This window comes from Coenobita brevimanus, chromosome 92, assembly GCF_032717465.1.
Source record: "Coenobita brevimanus isolate Jiangsu-jjx chromosome 92, ASM3271746v2, whole genome shotgun sequence".
NCBI lineage: Eukaryota > Metazoa > Arthropoda > Malacostraca > Decapoda > Coenobitidae > Coenobita > Coenobita brevimanus.
Window position 1 is genome coordinate 3,314,802 of NC_137045.1, and position 19,167 is coordinate 3,333,968.

The following is a 19,167-nucleotide window of genomic DNA, read 5'->3' on the forward strand; positions in this document are numbered from 1 at the left end:
GTGTGTGTGTGTGTGTGTGTGTGTGTGTGTGTGTGTGTGTGTGTGTGTGTGTGTGTGTGTGTGTGAATGCTTTGTGTATGAGCATGAGAGAACAGGAAGACTATGCATGTGGGGTTGTGAAAAGCGAGGCACTAAAACTATCATCTTTGTCACCTACATGTTTAGCCTCACTTCCAGTACCCAGAATTTAATATATGTACAGAAGTCTATATAAAAACTCTTCAGTGAGAAAAGTTCGAAGCTGAATTTTTAAGTCTGGAGAGAGCAATAATGCAGTATAAAGAATATCCTCGTTTTGAAAAGGTTTACTGCTTTTGTAAGACGAAGCCTTTTCACTTCTATTATCGTTATTGCCAGACGGATTTATTTATCTTAAGAGAGAGACCCCTCATAGTGAAAGACTTAGAACGATTTGAAATGTTAGACTCTTTCTCAGTAGAACAAAATTGTCTGGTGTTGCCTGAGTGTAATACCCTAGTTTGCCCAGTGAAATGTAAGTTTATAAACCCATTGGCTTATAGGATTTCCCTCAGCAGAACAAAATCGTCTGGATGTACGGTAGTCTCAATTCAATACCTGCATTTGACCATCATGACATAGTAAACTTGCTGAAGTGGATAATCTTTCTATGACGAAATAAAGGTGGTTATGTAGTAAAAATACAGATGGCATTATCATAGTGGAGACGCTAATGGAGACAGTCTGTAATCTGTTAGTCAGAGGGTGTATTCTTAAAGTGAACAAGTTGTCTAGGGATGATCTGAATGAAATAATATACTATCTACGTTGCAGTAGAGCTTTGTAATACAGATCGGCCCTCATACGATGCCTATAAATACAAAACCAACAGCCCAGATTCAAAGCATTTTGCAACTTCTATCTGCAGCCTGTATTACTTCTTTCGCCCCAAAGTTGTAAGTATATTAAGTAATGCCCTGATTCATACCAATTTAAAGCCTCTATTATCCCAAACTTCCTGAGGACATCATTTTAGGTTGTTCCTGTAACGTATGGACGATTTTTGTTTTGGCTTTTCCAGTGGGGGAGTCATATACAGCTGTCTCTCACTGTGTCATTCACTCTGTCAGTAAATCACAGTCCCGTTTTGAGGATTGGAGTCCAGGCCATATGGGAGTGTGTTGATGGGTGGGGGTATACACACGCATACATACACACATACTTGCACAATTATACACACACTGAAACGCACAAGGCAAGAGTACTAGTTGACCGCGTACCAACGTCGTGCCGAAATATCCGTAAATTTGACACAGAGGGGCACAGCACTTCACTGGGCAGTTACATGTCCTGGGGCGGCCTGTGAGCCTGTGGGGTGTCATTAAGTTCAGAAGTAGTAAACAATTATTTCTTTCCTCCTAGAATACTGAAGGATAAGCACGGCTAATAAAGGTGTCCATATTATTTCTTTTTCCAGTAGGCCACCATTGTAGTGAAGAGGTTAATGAATGCTATGTATAACCACTCCATTTTGAAAACTATCCTCGTATTCGAATAAACTCGTCTGGAGATGGCAAAAGCAAAAATAAAAGACGCTAACAGTATAATCTCTAAATAAGCGTTATACTCCCGACTCATGTCAATTTACAGACTCCATTTACTACCATTATTTACCCTGGCTCTTAGCGTAACGATTAATAATTTCCCCAGCTAAAATACAAAACAGTTAACCTCAGTCCGCGTCCACCTGAGCGCCCATAAATATTTGTCATAAAATAATTGATGGTTTGGACGAGTAGCTGTTTTTATTCAGGTTATATGCATTTTTAATTTCCGAATATATCTACTGTGCTTTTTTTTTTTGTAACAGGTTGTGGTTTCCTTCTTTGGTTTTGGTTACTTTGATCGTTCTTTTTGCCTCCGTCCCTGTGTGTGTGAATGTCTCTCTCTCTGCCTTTATCTTTCTGTCTGTCTGTCTGGCTTTGTGTTTGTGTCTTTGTCTGTCTGTCTCTCCATGTGGCTGTGCCTGTCCGTCTGTCTGTGTGCCCATCTACCTCTGTCTGTCTGTCTGTCTGTCTCTCTCCAATCAAAGTCTCTCCCCTTCTCTTATTACAGTTTGCCCTCCCCCTGGCACCTTCCTCCTCCTCCTCCTCCTCCTCCTTTTTGAACTCTCTTACGGCTCGATTAAAACTTGTGAAATCCTTCCTATCCAGCTGAGCCCAATAATGAAAACTGAGAGCTCTCTTATTGAGGATTTACTCTTTTTATTTTCTCCTTTCATCCTCCTGTTTCTCCTTTCTTCTTGTGTGTCTCTGATTTTGCTTCTGGTCTTTGGTCTGTCTCTCTCACCTCCCCCCATTTCTTTTTTGTCTTCTTTTAGATTTTTTTTTCTTTTTTCAAATTCACGAGAGCGCGATAGAATGGCGATGTATTGTTTTGCTAGACGTCTCTCTCTCTCTCTCTCTCTCTCTCTCTCTCTCTCTCTCTCTCTCTCTCTCTCTCTCTCTCTCTCTCTCTCTCTCTCTCTCTCTTTCATTATCCCGTACCCTAAGTGATCTCAGCCCTTCCTCCTATAGGCTTTCTTTAATCCCACTCTCCCCACAAAAGCCGCTCTATTCTTTCATTTCCCTCCACCGGCTTTTCTTAACTCTCTGTTTTACCCTTCCATTGTCCCCTTTGTCTCATTTCCCCTTTAGTTTGTCATTGCAATCCTGTAAGCCCTTGCATTTTGTCTCTCCTTTAATTATCGTCATCATCATCATCATCATCATCATCATCACCATCATCATAACCTTTTTCTCCACTAACATGCTGCTTGCGATTAAAAGTATCAAAAATTGGTCACAAGCAGTCACAAAAATATGAGAGCTATCAGCAGAACGCCTGTGCTCCTTCCACCTTTACCTGATCAAGATTTTCGTCCTTTTGCAACTTATTTCACGTAGGTCAGAGGCAGACTAAGGGACGCTGTAGCTGTACATCCTTTCCACACCACTTCTGCGTGACATTTCAGCATTCAAGATGGATAGATGACAAATTGTGGCAGTGTCACAGGGGAAAAACTTCATTATAATTGGCCTCATTCATTCAGTTACCATTCAAGCCTTCGTTATTCTCGACTTCCCCCCAAACAATACACGCAAGAATAATTTCATGATGACTGTGAGACGGAGATCATTTCGTCAAGAGTTAAGATGAAATAGGAGTGAGGCCCTTGTCATGCGAATCTTTGTTTGTACTTCATCCATTATATTATCAACTTTTAAAATCTTTACTTTTGTCTGCTGTTTCATTTATTCCCCAGTTCATTATTTTAGGAACTTCGTTATGGTCCTCTCTCTTCCATCCTCTCTTCATCCTTCCTTAATTATCCATCCACGATTTTATTTCCCTCTTTATTTCTTCTCTTCTTCCTGGCTTTTCTTTTTGCTTCTCTCACCAACAGTTCTGTCATCTCATTAGCTGTTCTACCCCCTTCTCATTTTTTTTTTCGTTTTTCTTCTTTATTCTCTCTGTCCTTCCCTAGTTCCCTTTTGAATTGCCATATAACTTTCACTGCTTCCTTCATTCCCATACCCCAATCATATGTCCTGTTAGCATTTTCCTTTTACATTCTCCCTCTTCAATATTTCCTACTCCTTTTTTATCCTCTTTCTTTGCTTTGTTCCTCCTTTTTTCCTTTTCAATCTTGCTTTCCTCATAGTCTACTTCCCCTCTTTCCATTTCATTCCCTTTCTTCCCTCTTCCTCCATTCTTCTCTCTCTAGCATCACTCCTGTTTCCTTCCTCCCTTCTCACATTTCCTCATTCTTCCTCTCCTTTCTCCAGCAATCTTCTTTGGTGCTTCCTTCTCCCTCTCGTCGTCCTTTATACTCCCAGCCCAATTTACTTTCCCTTCTTTCTCATTCTTTCTTCCTCTCCCCTTCCACTTCCCTATTCCTTGCTCCCCCTCTCCACTCTCCTCCTTTTCCCTTCCACCACTGCTTTCTTTGCAGCATCCCCTTTCCTCCCTCCTTTATTCTACCTCCTCCCTCCCTCGACTCTCCTTTCTCCGTCCACCTCCTTTCTTTTCCCTTCGTCCCTCCATCGTCCTCCTCCTCCCCCTTCCATTTTTCTTCTCTCTTTTCTTCCTCCCGCCACCTCCCTTTCGTATCCTCTCTCCCTCCTCCCTGCTCCTGTCTTTTCCATTCTCTCGTGGTAATTATATTTTCGACCTTCGTCCTACCGACAGTGATCTGGTAAATTTGTGTGGAAATGGGACCATAACAATGTTCAGAGTACAAATTTTTACAAACCGTGATATAAGAAACACTGCTAGTTATAAAATTATTTTTGATAATATAAAAGACGAAATAGCCAAACGAAACATACAATATTAAGTGAATTTAAATAGCTACAGGTGGAAGTAAGAGGAGAAAAGCTATGCGGGGAATAATTCTAGAAACATATAGTGTAAATCGTTAAATATTAAAGCTATTAAACAGAATTATCGACATCACAGTAATGAACTTCGACAATAGAACACCCCAAAAATCTAAAATCAACACATTATTAAGTACATCAATTCTAAGTTTGTGTTCGGCACTGGTTCCCGAAGCTCATTAAGGACGAATGCACCTAAGTTCCCGAAGCTCATTAAGGACGAATGCACCTAAGTTCCCGAAGCTTATTAAGGACGAGTACACCGAAGTTCCCGAAGCTCATTAAGGACGAGTGCACCGAAGTTCCCGAAGCTCATTAAGGACGAGTGCACCGATGTTCCCGAAGCTCATTAAGGACGGGTGCACCGAAGAGCAACTCAACTATCCCTTGACTTCGATGTCTTCCCTACAAAGAACGACTAGAGAACCTTCCAAATGAGTCTGATGAAAATTAGCTAGATTGGCCTATAAAATCCTCTAGAAATCCGTTAAGCACAATATCATCCACGTATCTTACACACTATGCACATGTTATCACTTAGGTCAGGAGAAACCTATGCAGTCCTTTTCCTTCTTGATGGGATTGAGTATATTTTTTCACTTGGTTTGTCGTAATTTATATTCATCACATCACCGTCACTGAGCTCCGTCTTGCAAGCTTCCGACACATGATTTTTAGTTAAAAATGCAGTACTGGTGTATTTTGCATTTCCCATCGATAACTGTTCCGTGGCGTCACTTTTTTTTCTTTGGTGGTGTTACTTAATTGAAAGGTAGCTTTACTTGCCATGCATTAGAAATATTGTAATGAAGGGCCCTAGAATTACTACGGCTGTATTTTGTGACTCCCTTTCCAGTACTGTCGACTGGAGTTACAGGTTATGGTATTTCCTTTTCATTCTTTTGCATAAAATTCCGATACATGTTTATTCAAGGGTGTAGTCGTTCTGTTACCTGCTTCATTCGTGTGCCGTGAAAGGTAGTATTCTTAAGCCTCTATTAGATTACTTTTTACACCAGTGATATATGGGTTGGTTTTTTGATATATGTACATATTTCTTCCCCCTGTATAATGATGTTTAGGTTGTCATTGCTCTGAATGATCATATAATAAAAGTGATTGCTTGATATGAAATTAATCTAGTGAAAACTTCTTGCCATACAGTTAGTGGAACCAGATAACCTCATCCTTTACATTCCAGTAATAAAAGCTGATTATTTTGATATCAAAGATTTTGCCTGATTACTGGAGTGACTGTTACTAAAACCTCTACTTTTGAGACTCGTCAAGGGTCAGATGTCTTCACTGTGCCTCAAAAGGGCGACCATATTTACAGAAATACATAAAAGTTTATTCATTATGTTGTTTTTGTCTTAATTGCAGTTATTCTTTTTGCACTGCTCGTTTAGCGTATTATTATCCTATCTGGCTGTCTCTTGTATTTTATTTTCAGTCACAAGCAACGCCGACTTCCAGGATCTCAGACTTTGCTGGCCATTACGTATACCAGTGTTGTCCATTATATCTCCACTGTAAGCTTCCAACAGTCTCTCTAGCTCAGTTCGCGTGACAGAGTATTCCCCAGAGCAGTATAATTTCGGGTTTATTATAGCCTGTGGGGTGATATTTTTTAAAGGTTTCAAGTTAATTTACCCCATCGACTAAATTATTGCGGAATATTCTCACTGAGCAGGCAGGTCTAAAGTAGAGTTTATGAAGATGATTGACTCTAGCTTGCTTGCTTGACGGGACTGTTTTGTGTTTTTGTTTTACTTTATTTCTCTTTTCCTCCTTTGTATCTTCTGACTATGATATACCACACTGCCATTCTTGCATTATAGGGGATACAGTAACTGGCTCTTTAGTGAGCATTGTTTCTTGCTTTTTATGTTAAAGAAAACAATGGTAACAACAACGACAATGATGGTGATGATGATGATGATAATAATAATAGTAGTAGTAGTAGTAGTAGCAGTAGTAGTAGTAGCAGTAGCAGTAGCGGTAGTAGTAGTAGCAGTAATAGTGGTAGTAATAGTAGTAACAATTATGATGATAACAAACAGTATTGTCTGTTCTTCCTGTACGCTATTGTGCCTACAGCAGGGTGTGTTAGAAAGGGGAGATTCTTTATATTTATTTTTTGGTAAGTGGGGTGTTCAGCGTAATCACTTTAGCCCCGTACGTAATCTTGTTAAGGGCCGCCCAATAGGTCTCTTGTTACCTCAGTTTTCTTCGTACCCTACCTTTCTCGCTCCTTCCTCCCCCTTTTCCTCTCCCTCCTCGCTTACTCTGCCTCCTTTCTCTGTTCATCTTTCCTCCCACCCCCATTTCTTATTTCACTTCTCTTTCTATCTCTCCTTCCATTATTCTTCTCTTTCCTTCAACCCTGCTTTTCCTTCCTTCCACCATCCACTTCGTTTTTCGATCTCGCTCACACAATTCTCTCCCTCCCACCCGCTCCTTATTCTCTCCCATTCTCTCCTCCTCCCTCTCTGCTGCCTGTCTTCTTCATAAGCCTCACTCGGACCCCTGAAGCAATATAAATCCACTACACTTACGGTAAATACATTCCCTCATTCTCTTTCTCCTTCCACTTCTCTTTTTCCCTTCCTGCTTCACTCGCTTCCGCACTCACAATTCCCCTCTCATATTCTGTCAGTTATTTTCCCCTGTGTTCTTCCATTTCCTTATTTCTTTTCTCTCTCTCTCTCTCTCTCAATCGGCATAATCCCGGGCCATTTAAGCTCATTCCCTTGCCATCCGGGACGCGAATCATACACTAAATCCGGCTCTGATTTTGTTATTCCTCGGATGCTATTGAAATGTTGCTGAATTTAGGCAGACTCACTGGCACGATATTTGTTGTGACTTGCTGTTTATTTTAATCGCTGTTATTATTATTATTATTATTATTATTATCGTTGTTCTACACATTAAAAGGGAAGAAAGTCTATATTGTATTCCATTTCTATACCATATTAGTTTTCCAGGGCGCTGTGTTTCTGTAGCGCGAATCGCCGAAAATCTCCAATATACACGCAAAACAGTATTATCATCTCCATAGTATATTCTGACAAAGCATTAAAAAAAAAAGTATTGTTTGTGAGTCTCATACAAATCTCCGTAATGCTCTGCCAAATATAAAGATCATCATCATCATCATCATCATCATCTCCACATTGCATTCCGAAACCATAACATGCTATTTTATTTTCCAGTATGGTATATAAGTGTAACATGAACTCCCTAATTTCTCTAATCGGTTATTTGAAATCCGTGAAAATGCAGGGTTACTTCTCGTTCAGACTGTATGGTTTGGTTTCCGCCTCTGATATTCGGCAGGTGTGGCTGATACCTACTTTGTGCTTTGACTTTGGTAACTTTGATGCTTGTGAATGTTACTGGATGAGGTTCCGTACAGGTGGTGTTTACGTAATGGCGATTCGCTGATTTTTAATGTCTGTGTTTTGAAGTGAGATGGTGTGTGTGTGTGTGTGTGTTTAATAGTATGTGGGGCGGTGGTGTGTTGTGGTGATATGGTGTGGTGATACATTATCAAATTATGTCTTTGTTATTGTGGAGTATTTTCCGGCTGAATATGTTATGTGTGGCCGTTTATTGAGTGGTGTTGCTGAGAGAGTTGATAGGCCGGGTGATGGTATTGGTGTAGGAGTGCGCTGGGTAGCCTTTTCACTGTTACGCAAGACGGCATTGTGTACTTGTCCATATAATATTCAGCCCCAACGTATTGTGAGGACGAGGGACAATGTGGTGAGGGAACAGCTCAGCATTAATATGTGAAAGGGTGAGCGTGTTGAAGGAGAGGAGGCTACTCAGCAGATGGGATCGATTTCTTACGGTACGTGATTGGGGTGTTCTGGCTGAAAGGAAGATCTCAGAAGAATGAAAGGAAAAGATCAGCATTAATGTGCGGATCATTCCAAATATTGAGAGAGAGAGAGAGAGAGAGAGAGAGAGAGAGAGAGAGAGAGAGAGAGAGAGAGAGAGATGCAGGAGGAAGCTGAATATTGTAATCATTAAGTGCTGTGCAATATGTCGGTTTTCAATTTTTCCCTCCCCCCCCCTCCCATTTCCCACTCCACCTACCTTTCCCTCCTTTCCTCTTTTTCACCTCTTTTTCCTTTACACTTAACTCTCTCTCCTTCCCTCTCTTCCCTTCCATTCTACTCCCTTTCCCACCCACATTCCTTTCCAATCCGCCTCCTTCCTCTTCACTATCTTAATTTCTCATCATCTTCCCCTTTCCAGTCCTTTCCACTTCACCTCCTCCATACCCCGTTATTTCGTCCTCTCTTCTGTCTCACTCCCTCGCTTCCCTCTCCTTCCTTTCCACACCACTCCCCTCCCTCTCTCTCCATTCCAATTAAGCTCACTATCACTCCAGGTCCACTCCATCCTCAACCTCTTCCTTACTGTAACTTTCTCTTATCTTACCCGTACCACCTCCCTTTCCACCATTACCCCCCTACCCCTCACTTTACATCATTTCCCTCCTACCCCCTCACTTTCCCTCATTTTCCTCCTACCCCTCACCTTTCCTCATTTCCCTCCTACCCCTTACTTTCCCTCATTTCCCTCTTACCCCTCACTTTCCTTCATTCTCCCCCACCCCTATTCCTCCCACCCTCAGCTATACTAGTCATGGCCCAATAAAGATATGATCAAGGGACCAAGTTTTCACATCCGGCCTGACAGAATGGACATAACCCAGAGGCCAAGGACTAAGGTTTCCCACTGGGGGTTTGTATGATTTTTTCTTATTTAGCTGAGAACGAAGCGTGGTTTCATGTAGGGGTTTCAAGGTTTTTCTTTTGAACACGATTTTTTTTTTTTGCTAAGAACAAAGCACGAGTTCTTGCAGTGATTTTTATAACTTGTTTACTTTTCTTCTGGGAATGGAGGCAAGTTTCCTCGCTGAGAGTTTTATTTCATTTTTATTGAGAACGGAACGAGTTTTCTTTCGCTGGGTTTCATAGGCTTCGTTTTATTTAATATGGGGTTCAAGCTATCTCACGTGGGTTTCTGTTCGCTTTTTGTTTTTTTTTGGAGAAATCGGAGCGAGGTTTCTTACTGGGTTTAACATCTTTTTCCTTACGAATACTTAGTGTAAAATTTCTCATAAGGGCTTTTGCAGGTTCTCCCCCTTCACCTGAAAACGGATCTAGGTTTCATGTCAGGCGTATGAAGGGTATTTTCTTCATTTTCGTTCTTTTTTTGAGGGGGTGGCCTTTTTCTTACTCTCAGATATTTCAAATTGATCTTTCTCTCCTTCTCTCTTTTTGTATTCAATTTTTACGTGTTGTGGCTGCTCTTTCTCTCACTCAGACCTAGTGACAGGATATCAGGTCTGTCTGTCTTTCTGTCCCTCTGTCTTTCTATTTAACGTTTATTCATTTAGTTTTTCTGTCTTTAGCATTTTCTCTCACATATATTTAGCTTTTTTCAATATCGTTTTCTCTATTTTTGTGGATACGATACCGATTATCTCTCGCACACTCACTTTTACGTTTTAGTTTGTTAATCTCTGTTCCTGTCTCTGGTTCTGGCTCTTCTCTGTTTCTGTCTCTTTGTCCATCTGTCTGTCTGTCTGTCTGTCTGTCTCCCTCTCTCTCCCTCTCTGTTTTCCAGTATATCTTTCCTTATATCCAACATGCAGGCTCTTACCCGCCTTGTGTTCTTTTCCACTGGCTCTAATGCATCTCTCTCTCTCTCTCTCTCTCTCTCTCTCTCTCTCTCTCTCTCTCGGTGCATTTATTTTTCTACACTTTTTCTTTTCTCTCTTTTTCTCTTTATTTCAGTTGTCTTTTATTTTCTGTTCGCTTCTGTTTTATATGTCTCTCTGGCTTTCTGCCTGTCTCTCTGTCTGACTCCCATAAAAATATCACTGCCTCTTGCCTTCTCCCAAACTCTGCTCTTCTTCATATTTCTTATACGTTCCCTTCTTCCCCTCTCCCTCAAAGACGCTTCCCCTTGTCCAAGTTTCCCCATCAACCCTCCCAGAGAAGACCTTGTTTAGACAGCACTTTGCATTGATGATGTCACTTCTTTTTCCCCTCTCCGTATTATTTTTCATGTTTCCTTTAACTTATTTGTGTCCCGTAACACCTTAATTTCAACCTTCCATTATTTTTCGCGTATTGTTTGGCTGCCTCTCATTTCTAAATCACCTCACTCCTTTCCCTCCCCTTTCTGTCAATGCCAAATATTCTCGTTTCATTTCTTTCTGTATCTTCGTCTGCGTCCTCTCTAGCCTCCACAATATATGTCTATCGATCTATCTATCTCTTTCTATCTATCTTACCTCAGTATCATCAGCGGACACAGACAAACGGCGAAGACGGTGACTATGAGAGCCAAGTACTTCTGCGTCCTCTTCTCCCGCTGTAACTCCGTCTGCGTTTCCTCCAGGTTGTACAGGGAGGGCGTGCGTCCCCTCAGCAGCGTGGGGGTCTGAGCTCCCCCGCCCCCGCCCACGGAGTCCGGGGTGGGCGAGAGGAAGGAGGGCAGCTGGTGCGTTTCGGGATACAGGAGGGAGTCGCGGCCATCTTGGAGGTCCGTCATCATCGTGCTGTGGGGAAGACAGGTTGAGGACTTATTTATTTATTTATTTGCTCATGTCCTATTGTGTAATTCTTGCAACCATATGACTATAACAAATACTCATTATGTGATGTCTACTCGTACTCATTATGGTGATATGAGGAGAAAACGCCACAGATGATTCTTTAGTGATTCTGAAACTAGAGGAAAATTTCGAACTGTACTCGTATTCAAAATGGGCACTTACCTGCAGGGCCTAGGTTAGGTTAAATTAGGTTAGGCTAGGCTGAACTAGTGCTGATAGGATTAGGTTAAATAAGTAAGCGTGATCATTCTGGAGAGAGGAAACATTGCTGAAACGACTTACGCTATGGAAATAAATATGTGCACCGGTAGCTAAGTCTACGACTGTGTTCTTGAAACGGAGAGGGCGATTGTTTATTCAGCCTCCTAAATTTTTTCATGGTCAACATCAGAATACCTGTGACGTTAGGATATAGAAGACAAAGACGTCATTCTTTTCCCTCTTGCCTATTCTTAACCTTCACACCACGATGACAGTTGTTAGTTTATTCTTGCTGTCTCTAGATAATTTCGTGCAGCTTAGTTGGTGAAGCACCTTAACCCCATAGTTCCCAGAGCTGCTGTGCGAGGGACTTTGTTGGAAGAGTGCTAGGCGCACCGTCCTCCGCCTGTCGGCTCATAATCGCGAAGGTCATAGGTACCTACCCCGGGGTTCCCCTCATTATTAATTTTGAAAACGCCCAGTTTCGTCCCATACTGAGGACAAGGGACGCAAAGAGGTTAATGAAGACGACGTATATCGAACCCCTGCAGTTCTCAGTCTTTCTTACCGGAAGTAAAGTCACGTGGATATGACATGAACAAAGCTATGTGTATCAGCGATATTCCAGGGATTTTAATATCAAAAGACATTCTAACAACTGTTGAGGAAAAGTTTAGGAATATTTCTGAATTGCTTTCGGCAACTTTTGGGAGAGACATTGGCAGCAGGGAAACGTGAGTCAGGAATAATGAGGAAACTTGTGTAATTGCTCATATGCCCCACACAGCTGTTGCAGACTGGAGTAGGAAAAGTATCTGCCAAGATTTGGAGAGAAGTACCGTAGAGCGTAATTAATCCTGTCATGAGCGGAACAATTCTAGTATAATTTTCCAGCTAACGCCAGACGATATCATTTAGCTGAGTGGGTTATATGAGCTTGAGTGTTAATACTGTCACCAGTAATATTTTTACGGTCATGACCACCCTGGCAATCTGTTCCAGTTAAAACTACAGGACTATATGTGCCTGAATGAGTAACAGGAGCATGAGAGAGTTAACAGAAGGGGCATATAATCCATCTGGGTCTCATTCGATAGGTGACTGAGTTTATAGCTCACGTATGGCCGCTAAGGGAAGAGCAACTTGCCACTAACCATGTCTGGACTGAGTAGCCCAGCCCTGAGCCCCTAAACTCCTGATGGGGCAGTACTGTGTTGGATGATGGATAGATGGATAGAACATGAAACTGGAATAATAAGAAATCATACCGTAATTGCCTATATACCCCACACGCCTTTTGCAGACTACGGGTGACAATATGAGAAGTAACAGAAACTCTGCGGTGAAGTTTAATGACAGGACGCCGATGAATTCTTATACTTTCATTAACCTTCCATCAGACGGTGTTTCTCGGCAGAGGAAAAAGCGCCCGCACTAAAGAAGCTAGTTACCTTTCCCTCAGTTTGGTAAGATCTTAAAATATTTTTCCCGCCACCTTTCGCTCGACTGTGTTTTACTTTTCCTTTCAGTTTTTCTACCCTTTCACTAAATTTTTCCAGTTTGTAACAAGCTCCCCAATTCTCCGTTCTCTCTCTCTCTCTCTCTCTCTCTCTCTAACCGTCTCGTTAGTGTGAAAAACAAAACCTGGCCCTATCGATTGGCGTTGTCGGCTGGCGAACTCTTGAAATATCCAAGAGTTTTACCTGTGACAGAAATATAACCAATTTTTGTTGCGATGAACTTGGATTTTTATTATTGTTTTATTTTGTGATTTTTGAGACGGGAGAAGTTGATAAGATGATAAGGTGTATTGATTTCTCCCCTTTGCCCGAGGTCGCCATTTATATTCTGTTCTTTCTAGCTGTAACTTTGAAATTTTCTTTCTTATTAAATGTGTTAGCAAACGCTACAGCTGGCTTCTTCATTTAAAAAGTCCTCGAAAGCTAGCAGGGTCGTCTGGAAATATCAAAAATGAAATAAAAATAACGTCACCTTACTGAAAAGTTAAAAAATGAGATGTATGAATTTGTGCAAACGATTTATGCACAGGGTGACCAGGGATGAATTTTTAAGAAACACAGAGTTCAAGATAAGCTATAAAATATAAACTAATTTTATTTTCTGTGTGTAAGAAACGTCTCCAGTCACTCTCCCTCGTGTCCCTTGGTAGAGTACAACTGTCTTGTATGGGGGGTGGGGTTCACAACATATGTTTCTTCTAAATAGGGTGCAGTCAAAAGCTTTCCGTCTCGCCAGCTCCCTTCTCACTGAATTTCTTCAGCCCCAGGGTTGCATATTCTCTTTATAATCGTTATTATCTCCGACAAGAAGAGTATGTTTTTACCCTTGTCTGTTTGTGTGTTTGTTAGTTTGTTCATCTGTTGGCAGGATTTCTCAAAATCTTAAAGACAGATTTAGACCAGATTTGACGAGTAGATAGCACATGTCGCAGGGAATAATTGATTAACTTTTGGGACCGGAGTTTGTTAGTTTGTTTGTCTGTTAGCAGGATTACTCAAAAACTAAAAGAGAGATTTGGACCAATTTTGGTGAGTAGGTAGCCCATGTCCAAGGGAACAATCGATTAACTTATGGGACCGATCCGGATTGTATTACAGATTCTGGATCCGGAAAACACTTTTTGGGAAACCGTAATCAGTGATGAGAAAACCTAACCCATTATGAAGAGTGGGTTGGAAATTACGTTGCCCTTGTCGGAGAGATGCGCTCTACTGAGTACCCATCTATTTGTTCTTAATACTTTTCTTCTTTATTATGCTTGCATGCTTTCTAATTTTACCTTTTGAGTAAGATGTCGTTCTATTGTACTTTATTTTTGCTACTGCCAAGCGACTCAACTCACCTAAGGAAAGTCTTTTAAAACTGGAGAAGATAGATATACACGCCACATCCATAAATCTTTTCACTACAAGAAGTCTCCGTTAAGTCTGATAAAATGGCCTGGTGGTACACGCTGAAATGAAAATTAACATTGTAGTGAAGGAGGCAGGCGGGCACTCAGCATCCTTCTGTCTGCACTCCTTTGGCATTTTACGGTTCAGCTCTAATGCAAAGGTTATTCGGCTACGGGGACCCAGACACCCCTGCCTCTGTCTCTGCATGACTTTTTCTCCAGACGCTGCTTCCCAAGTAATGCTTCTCGAATGACCATTAGTGGGGAAACAAGAAAACTCTCTCTCTCTCTCTCTCTCTCTCTCTCTCTCTCTCTCTCTCTCTCTCTCTCTCTCTCTCTCTCTCTCTCTCTCGTCACTAAAATTCATGTATATCGACTTAACCTCTTCAGGCCAAAGACGCAACTTTTATGTCCGTATGCGTTGACGATATTATCAGCTTAGATATTTTCGTAACTGGAGGGGTTAGAGATAGGCCCAATCAATCACTTTTCTAGCAAGTGTAATTAAATAAAATAATCTAGTAACAGCAAGAATGAGACACCAATGACGTACTTTGGCTGATGGATTAAAATGTAACTACAGCTTTTTTTTTTTTATGCAAGGAAAAAGGAACCAAAGGCTAGAGGATTTATGCGTAGTGGATTACATGAGCTTATAGGCTGCCCAGTTTCTCTCTTCATCGCATTTTTATTCTATAGTGATCAGTGTGTGTGTGTGTGTGTGTGTGTGTGCGTGTGTGTGTGTGTGTGCTTTTTATGTTAGGTCTGTTATATTTATCCAGTTTGAGAAGTTGTTTAATGTGAATAGTTTTGTATCTTTGTCGCAGATTACAGATTTAACGATTATTTTACGTAGTGGTTAGTTAATGGTTTAGTATTGTGTTAGTTTATGGGGCCAATTATGGTGCCATTGTACCATATAAAGTGCTGTATACTCTGCTAATGGATAAACTGACGATAATTGATTGTTGTCCACGTAAGGGTGTATTTTCTGTAGGGTGTACTTATTTTCGGCTGTGGCAATATAACTATCTATTAAATTATACAGGAAGCGGGGATAGAAAGAGAAAATCCGAGAAATATGGGGCTTAAAGGAACTCTGAGAAAAAATGTCTTGATTACCTTACATCCACAGGTAAGTAGATAGACAGGTAGGTAGGTAGGTAGGTTGATGTGGAGTGTGTATACAGATGGGAAGGGAGCAGGATAGTCAGGAGGTAGATATGAAAACAGAAAGACAAAAAGAAAGCAGGGAGGAAGGGAGACATGTACACAGGTAGGTTGATATGTAGGTAACAAGAAAGGTAGGCAGGCGGACAGGTAGTAGGATAGGTAGGTAGGTGGGCAGGCAAATAGGTCAGTGGACAAGTAAACACAGGTAGAAAGCCAGGCGGACCTAGAGAGAGACAAAAACAGAGAAACAATGAAAGAGATGAAAGGAAGGAAAGGGGAGAGAACTGCTTAACTTAAAAATACGGTAACTGGGCTGGCGTGGGTGAAAGGAAAAAGAATAAAAAAAGATCAGAGAGAGAGAGAGAGAGAGAGAGAGAGAGAGAGAGAGAGAGAGAGAGAGAGGAGAAAATGAAAGAGGGGAAGGACAAAAAGAAAAGAGGCAATGAAAGAGGGGGATGAAAGGAGGGAGACGGAAGAAAATTGTTTAAAAATGCTGTAATTGAGCTGGCGTGGGTGAAAGAACTAAAGAGATCAAGGGTGTGAGAGAGAGAGAGAGAGAGAGAGAGAGAGAGAGAGAGAGAGAGAGGGAGAGAGAGGAAAAATGTGAAAGGGAGCTGTGGGAAAATGGCATTGCAAGAACAGATTGGAGGGACTGGATACGAGGAAGAGAAAAAGCAAGAAAAATAAGAACAAGAATAAAAGTAAGCAGGAGAATGAGAGAGAAAACGCTGGAAAGGGGGAGAGGAAGAAAGAAAAAAAGTTAAACGATGAATGATAAAAAAAAAAAAAAAAAATGGGAAGGAAAATAAAAACGAAAGGGAGAGAGTATAAGAGAGACTGACAGGAAACGGGAAGAAGAAGACGAAAAAGGGAAGAGAGAGAGAGAGAGAGAGAGAGAGAGGATGAGACTAAAAAAAAAAAAAGGAAACTCGAGAAATTTACAGGGGAGGAAGAAAGGGAAGGGGAGATACGGACAGGAAATGGAGCAAGTTGGGAGGAAGGGATGGAAGTGGAAGTGGCATACATGAAAGGAATTGAAGTGAGGGAGGGGAATGGGGGAAAGAAGTTATAATAGAATAGTCAACAGAGAAATAGGTAGGGATCATTTATTGGAAAAAAGTGTGAAGTTAGGTTACGTTAAGTATTACCGAACTGAATGAGGGAAAGAATTCATGTATAGATATGAGAGCACAGATAGAGAATTGAAGCTGGGAAAAATGTGTGAAGTTAAAATGGAGTTAGGATAGCTAATTTAAAGTTAGGCTTGATTAGGTTAGCCTGAGTTAGATGAGACTGAGTTAGATTAGGCAGAATCGGTGAAAAGGTAGATTAATTAGGATATGTAGCCGTGCAAAAGTTGGGGACGAGAAGTTAGTACGATGGCAAACTGTAAAAGTGTGAGAAATTGTAAGTTAGATAGTATGGTACGAAAGATTATTATGATTTTAGTTATGAGTGAAGAATTAAGCTGTGGGAAATGCCTGTGAAATTATCAGTGTGTGAAACTGTTAGCGAAAATGATGGTAGTCAAAAGTTAGAGTGAGGAGAACAAGGTTAGCAAAACTGTGTGAATTTTGAAGTAGCTACGAGTATGTACAGTATAATTAGAATATTATCTTACGCGAGATAAAGTTAGCAGTGAGGAGGAAAAGACTGGAAAAATATGTGAAATTAGTTATATGTGTAGAGTTAAGAGTGGAGAGAGAAACTGGAAGAAATTTGTGCGAAGATGGAGTTCGCCAAGTTGAGCGCAAAAATGTTGGTAAACAAATAGGACAAGTTGAAATCCTGGTTGAAGTTAGTTACAGTGGGGAAGATAAGGATCTGGGAAGTAAGTTTGGGGAAGCTGAGAATGCTTCTTGGGGATTAAGGTGTTAGGTGTAATGAAATAAAATGTACGGGAGCAGCATAACTTAGCGTGAAAAGTTAGGAACTCAGGGATAAGTTGGAGAGCCGGGATAATCCCCTCATTACGGGGGTCTTTCCTGAGATTAAAAGATTTGTGTATCGGTAAAAGGGCTGGAAATAAGCGTTGTAATTCAGGAATTAATGAAGATTTTCTAACCCCATCACTACGACATCTCTCTCCTAGCTTAACCCTTCAGCTCAATGACGTATATTTCATTTGTTTTTGTCTACCACCAGACGATTTTATTCAGCTTAAAATATATCCCTGGCAGTGAAAAAAATAAAGCTATATTTAACTTATCCGGGTCGAAAACTCTCTCTTAATCTACGGAAAATCGACTCAGAATAATAAAATATAATAAATTGTATGTTATCGGAGCAAAGCTATAAAAAAAAAAAAAAATCTTACACCGGTAACTTAAAAAAAAGATATCAAGGCACTGAATAGGGTAAACAAGGGGTGGTTACAGGAGAAAATGAGAAAAGTTACAACAGTAGGGGTGAGGGATGTTAGAAGCAGCGTGAGTGCTGAAGTTCAGAACAGGAAGTGAGGAAGCGAGGGAAAAATTGGGTATAAGTGGGCAAGAAACACGTCTTTAGGATCAACCCCCATATTCCTAGTCTTTTTACATGCTCATAGTCATGGTATAGCCACATTCCTAGTCATACGCAAATCCACGCATCATTGGAACTATGATGATGGTACCTGGGAAGCCCACCCACTTCCGATGAATCTGCTATGAGGAGTACACCATGAATAAAATGTCAAAAACAACAAATTATTTTAGTGTAGATATGAGTGTAATGTTAAATAATTGTGAAGAAAAATGTTTAAATTTTATATAAACTCCTGGTCATGCCTAAAAGCAAAATGTTTGTGCTCTTTATGAAGATGTTGTGATACCTCCGAAAACGGGAGAAGAGACATCCAGGGTGCTGACGGACGACAACACTTCAGTATTTATCATCGACTTTATTAATAATCAGAAGGTTAGTATGAATGTCTAGGTTATTCATTTACGTTTTTTTAGCATGCTGATATAAACTTACTTAGGGGGGCCATCTGTACAGTCCTCATAAACTTAGGAAATCTATAGGCAATATCACATCATGTGAACGAAACTACAACGATTGTGGAGCCTGTTTTATGGCATATAAAATTTATATCCTTCAGAAATACAAGCGTAAAGTCTGCCTAACAAAATCTAGTATCCTACTATACCCAAACCTAAGCCTCCCTAGCCTTACTGTTACCAGTAACTATAGGTTTATGCCAACCAGCTTCAAGGTAAATCTTTTAGTGATTTGTTAATTAAAGATAAGGGATATGAGGTTATATAATTGTATTTTCGGTGGTGAGGGGGCTTTCCTACTTTGCAAAATGGCACAGCAAAATGTACATTGGGCAAAACCACAAATCATATTCTCAATCTAACCTAAGTTAACTCCCATCCTTAAGGGAAAGGCAACCTGTTTCTTTTTACAAACAGAAAAGAACATAAAATTCACTCAAACCACATCAAAAACCACCGAAAAAACATTGTTTGCTCTTTGAAAGCCAGACATGTCTGAAACAAAAATTACCCATTATTAGATTAGGTTGGGATAAATACAAATTATTGTGCTTCGTTATTGGTATCTGCTTATTACTTGAGAACAAAACTATAAAGTTTAGCCGTTGATATGGTTTATTGTTTAGATTACTTGAATAAGCTTGAGGGAAACTTGAAAGTTCATTTCCAGTATTCACTGTTGTGCACTCTGAATTGGTAATATTTAACAAGTTGCCAATATGCAGTTCAGAAATATTAGCATTATTAGAATAGAGTATAGTATAGTCCCTAAGGACTATAATGAGTCCCCATAACTTAATCTGAAATTATACTAGGTTAGGTTAGGTGAGTCATTTCCCTCTGGGGTTATGGGGTTTCATTGTGATCCTTAGG

General features: G+C 40.5%; 1 protein-coding gene across 1 annotated transcript in view; it reads right to left on the reverse strand.

Moving 5' to 3' along the window:
• LOC145412062 (orexin/Hypocretin receptor type 1-like) overlaps window positions 1-19,167 on the reverse strand; it is a 90,643-nt gene that overhangs the window by 14,295 nt on the left and 57,181 nt on the right. The window contains exon 5 of the mRNA XM_080281980.1: window positions 10,702-10,968. Within this exon, the coding sequence (XP_080138106.1) occupies window positions 10,702-10,968 (267 nt within the window). The remainder of the gene's footprint in view (window positions 1-10,701; window positions 10,969-19,167) is intronic.